Source organism: Bactrocera neohumeralis, unplaced genomic scaffold, assembly GCF_024586455.1.
Source record: "Bactrocera neohumeralis isolate Rockhampton unplaced genomic scaffold, APGP_CSIRO_Bneo_wtdbg2-racon-allhic-juicebox.fasta_v2 cluster09, whole genome shotgun sequence".
Taxonomy (NCBI): Eukaryota; Metazoa; Arthropoda; class Insecta; order Diptera; family Tephritidae; genus Bactrocera; species Bactrocera neohumeralis.
Window position 1 is genome coordinate 2,741,236 of NW_026089622.1, and position 5,727 is coordinate 2,746,962.

At 33.3% G+C, this 5,727-nt stretch overlaps 1 protein-coding gene across 1 annotated transcript; it reads left to right on the forward strand.

Moving 5' to 3' along the window:
• Positions 1–239: 239 nt before the first annotated feature.
• LOC126764402 (SAFB-like transcription modulator) lies at positions 240–2,195 on the forward strand. The gene is made up of 2 exons (XM_050482096.1): positions 240–843; positions 974–2,195. Exons 1-2 carry the CDS (start codon positions 240–242, stop codon positions 1,780–1,782), a joined length of 1,413 nt encoding a protein of 470 aa, XP_050338053.1. The 3' UTR covers positions 1,783–2,195.
• The last annotated feature ends 3,532 nt before the right edge of the window (positions 2,196–5,727 follow it).

The following is a 5,727-nucleotide window of genomic DNA, read 5'->3' on the forward strand; positions in this document are numbered from 1 at the left end:
CATAAAAAACATGTACAGCAGAGATCTTTCAAAACATTTTAATTTGGAAATTGAGGAAGCTTACGACGAAATAGTAGCAGAATATTATAGCGAGCTCCCTCGTTTAAAAAAATGGTTACAAAAAGAAGAGCCTAAAATTTCTTATCGACCAAACTTTGAAGAATAAAAAAATAATAAAAATTCTAACATTTTATGGCGATATTAAGGAATGGGCCAATTTTTACAACGTGTTTCAAGTTATGGTACATGACAACGAGCAGATGCCGAACACAGAAAAAATGCTGCGTCTTCGTTTCTGCTTAAAAGGCGAAGCTGCACGAGTAATACAGCATTTTCAAATTTCGTCGAAAAATTATGAAGCTGCATGGAGTCTACTTAAGAAAAAGTATGACAATCAGCCAATTCTGTTAATCATACCCAAGTTATCTACAACTGCGACGAAACTAACTAATGCAATGCAAAATATTGAAGACGAAAAACTAATAACAGTACAATCACTCCCTCTATCTTCTGTTGAGAAAAAAACAACAGAAATAATAGAGGAAGATAAAAAGGAAAATAAATTTGAAGAAGAATTCTTTGCAGAATTACATGAAGCTTCAATAACTGAGGAAAAACCAACTGAATTGGTACCTTGGCACTTATCTCTTCCGGCAGGCTCACATTTTCAAGAAATGTGGGAAAGTGCAATCCAGGATAAATCGATTGAAGATGAGGACGAAGCTAAAGAAATCGACCACATTCTGGAAGATGATGCAAAAGCACAGAAGGAAGATAATGAAATTGTTCAAATCGAAGAAATGAATTCAGTGAAGACATTGGGGTTGCAATGGGAACCAAAACGTGACCTCTTTAAGTTTAAAGCAGCAGATCAACAGATAAAAAAAAAATACAAAAACGGTTGCAGATTTGAAGAACACAAGAACATCCAAGGGTGGATCCAAGCCTAATGACGATAAATGAAAGAGAAAAGGTGAGAAGTCCGTCGACAAAAAGGATAAAGACATTAGTGAACAAAAATCATCTTCAAACAAGACTTCGCAGAAGGATGACAAAGTGAATACATCTACAAAATTGTCCTCCACAGGAAAGCAGACAACACCTTCACGTAATCTTTGGGTATCGGGGTCATCTTCATTAACGAGAGCCAGTGATCTGAAAACTATATTTTCTAAATATGGCAAAGTTATCGGAGCCAAGGTGGTCACCAACACCCGAACTTCGGGTACACGTTGTTATGGCTACGTAACAATGTCATCATCGTCGGATACCAGTTGTTGCATTAAGCATTTGCAGCATACCGAACTCCATGGACGGATAATATCAGTAGAGCGCACTAAAAACGAAATCGGCAGCTCAACAAGTGTCGCCAAAACACGTGTGGATACAACAAAAAAAGATAAAGACAAGAAGATACAAGACACAACTTCTAAGACGAGAGACGACAAACATAAAACTATTGATTCAAAAAAGGACGATGCATTAAAGAAACCTGAATTTGAGAAGGATAAGCAACGCGATAAAGAAAAGGAGAAGGACCATAATAAAAAAGACGTAAATAAAACTATTGAAATAGCCGAAATAGATCCAGTTGGAAAAGCGTATGTAGTAACCACCATTTGGGAGTTACTAATACCATGGCAGCTTGCGTTAACAAACGAAACGCTGATTACAATCTGCGGTTGGAAGTCACTTTTGTCGCCCGGGAGAATGTTCAAAAATGAACATGGACATTCAGTACGCATTGTTATTATACTTAAGAATATTCAACATATTAGATAAGCTATGAAACAGTGTAATTCTCACTATTTTAAAAACACATACAGTCCACTAAAATTGAACAATTACTTTTTCCCTCGGCAATATGTTCAAATATATTGAACAGGCTTATATTCGCCAATGCCGAGGCAATACAATGCATACATAAATAAAAACATAAATATACATGCATATATATGCAACACGTATACATACATGAGGCACGTATGCATTTAAATGCAATACGCATGCACTCAAGATATGTAAGATAAACATATTTACTTAGGTTTGGGCAATTGATTACAAATGCACTTGTGCACTTGAAAACAGCCCAAGCCATACAACATAAATTATATTACAGCACACACACACACACAGGTATTAAATTGTATACACATACATATATTTAATTATATACGGTAGTTTTAAAATTTGTATATAAGCAAGAAAAATACTAAATAAAAATCAGATTTGAAAGACAATCTCAACTGGAAAGATTCCTTTTATTTACATATTTTACTTCCCCCCACCAATGGTAAGGGGTAAAAGAAAACTTAAAAGGAAAAATTTCAAATAAAGGAGCCGTTAGCTATCACTTATTGACCCCCACCCGAGGTAAGGAATAAGTGACGCAGAACTGCAATGACCTTTATTAATAATAGAGAAGGTTCACGGCGCGGAGAACGTAAAAATATTTTTGGCTAATTGCCGAAACAGCCAAAAGCGTAGACCCATGGCACGTGTCAGCTGATATGACCTATCTTATGGGCGCGTAAGTGAACAGCGAGAAACGATACTCCCTTCCCTCTTTGCCGTAGGATGCCGTATAATTCCACGGCATTTAGATATTTGCCGTAGAATCGTGTCAGCAGATTCCTCTCTCACAACGCATGGTTGCCAATCTCGATATACTGTAGTATTATAAAAGTTGTCTTCAATATGTTTGAAATTTTCTTAAACTAACTCAAAATCAGAGTCGAATGCTATTATTTATAAATATATAAACTATTTTTAATAGTTTATTTTCAGGTTTGATATTTTATATTATAAAAAATTTTAATTGAAAACTTAGATGTGTACAAACCTATAAGTGCGTATTGAGCAATGGCAACATTGTTCAAATGAAAACAAACAAAGATGGCTGATTTCTGCGTTTTTACCACGGGCTCAACTTTTGACACATTTTGCTCGCTAAAGAAGGCAAAGGAAGGAAGGGAGTATCGTTTTTGGCTGTTCCTGCTATAAGTCGGTCGAGATGAGGGAGTTTCAGCCCTGCCAGCTCGGCAGGTGAAATCTTAACAGTTGCGTTTGAACAAAGCTGAGCATTGAGTAAAAATTATGCTCAGAATTATATATTGCAAACGTTTGTCGACGTGTATTCATATGAATTCTTTTTGTGCATATTTATGAATACAGGTGCAATTGAATACATTTGAATTAATTTTCAAAGCAATATTCGTAGTTAATGTGAAAATAAAGCCTATTTTTTAATTATTTCTTGTATTTGATATATTCATTAGGGGTATAACTTTTAACAATTTTTTCAAAAATAAAAGTTTACATGGCCATACACAGGGGCGAACGCAGGGGGGGGGGGGGGGGGGGGTTGGGGTGTTAAAACCCCCCCAAAAGTAATTGAATTTTTAAATAATAGAATTTAATTCTACATAGTCATTTGAAAAATTGTAATTTGTTGTTTTCAAAGCAATCTTTCTGCCGACGATGTATGAATATGTAAAATAAATGAATACATTAGTCACTAACAGCGTTGCCGTTTTGATACAATTGTATCTTTTTTGATACTTTTTTTTCTAAATTTTGTGATTTGATACTTTTTTGTTCACAAACGGCCCATTTTTATACTTTTCTGCTGATAGAATTTAATTTTTTGAAAATATGAAAATGTTAAACTACAAACAAACCTATTGTATCTGGATAGTATTAAAAAGTTGTGGGAATGTAGGCTAATTAAAAAACTCAGAAAAATATAAACTGGACAGAGACTTTTTTTTAATTTGCTTCAAAGTAATGAGCTTGCCTTATAACTCTGTGGCTGCTGAACTGGATTTTTTTAGATTTAAGGGGAATTGTGAGTCGAAAATGGACTTCTTTTGAAAATTAGTTCTGAACTAAAAAGTCACCAATAAGGTTTCCATTATTTTTTTTAGAGTTTATTGTTAATCATAATACAGGAAAAATAAAAACTCATTTATTATGACTTTCAGTTTTCGTTGCATGAGCAAACTGTTGTGAAATAAATTTAAATTAAAAAAAATTATGCTATTTGCAAAAAAATACTTAAGTGTCTTAACTAAAATGTCTATATTTTTAATAAAAACAACCAGAAAAAACTGGTCTGAATTAGATACACAACTTTACTTATTATTTGTTTTTCATTTGCTGAATTTAGAATGTGGAAAAGGTTAAAAATCTTTTCTTCAGATTATATTTTCTAACTAGAAATTTGAATATATTTTCAGGAACTGGTTAAATCAAACAAAGAGATCCAAAGAGATCCGTTTTCCTCACTTCGCAGGCTTAAAACACATTTAAGAAATAAAACTGGAGAAGCACACCTGAACGGAATGGCTCTCTTGAATATCCATAGAGATATAGACGTGACGGAGGAAGAGATTTTAAATGTTATGGCCCAAAATAAAAGAAGATTAGACTTCAATTTGTGAATAAAATAATGAAACATTGTCTTTTTACCTAAAACCCCCCCCAAATTTTTTTCCTGCGTTCGCCACTGGCCATACATGATGAGCAATGGTGAAAATATATTAACTGCGTTTTTACTTTTTTGTTTTCTTTCAAAAAGTTCCCGCACCAACGTAATTGAATTTTTTTTATTTTGATAAAAAAAAAATTTGCACTATTTTGTGGATATCTCAGAAACCATGCATGATATTGATATAAAATCTTGATACGATATAAAACACTACAAAATCTACGTTTCGGCATCATTAACACAAAAAACGTTTTTTTTTGAGTAGGTTTGATTCTTTATTGGGAGCAATATTCCGATGAGAAAACGCACTAATAGAAGAAATATTTCTACATTTTGTGAAAAAAATAATACACCCATAAATAGAAAAAAAAGCATCACCGAATATTTTCAAATACGTAAAAGAACGCAAAACCACACAACAAAACTTTACGATATGCGTCGACTAATCCAGTAATTCAATTGCTTTTGTATTCATTGTCGTTGCTTCTCTTCCTCACGTAACGTGAGTATGCGATAAGCGTCGATTAACTGTAACATTTTACAATTAATTCAATTCGTTTTGTATTCATTGTCTTTATATTGCTACTCTTTGCCAATCTTGTTTTAGCCAGCATCGCGAAAGCTATTGAATGTGGACAAATAACTATTTAACATCAAAATCATAATGTCTTTTAAAAAGAGTGAAAAAGATGTTCTTAAAAATTCAAAAGTGTGGACAAATAATTTAGTTGCTTTTAAAAAAAGTACAACGCAAAGACGTGAAATAGTAAACATTAAAAAATGTTTAACCGAATTGTGCAAAATTCCGAAGCAGGCCGCTATAATTGGAAGATACAAAGCATTGGCAAAAATTGAAAAAAGCAAAGTGAAGAGGCGCAAGATTATTAGAAAAGAACTGATTGATTTGTGGTCAAAACTTAATTTTCCAATCATAGCAAAAGTATCCCTTGAACGTAAAATACAAACACTCATAGAAACATACCAGAAATCGTTAAAAAAACGCAGTGGAACAAACATGGTAATCTCATTCAACAAATTATTTGATGTAACGAATAAAAACGGTATGTGGCTTGGTACTGAAGATAAAGAGTTGTATGAACTCCAACGGAGAAGTTGGGTACACAACTACTAAGGATGTAAAGCTTCACCCATCCATAGCTTTTAAAATGAAAGAAAATACCTCCGTCAAAAATAATAGTATATTAAACTCATCAATATCTTCTTGCGTCCCGAATTAT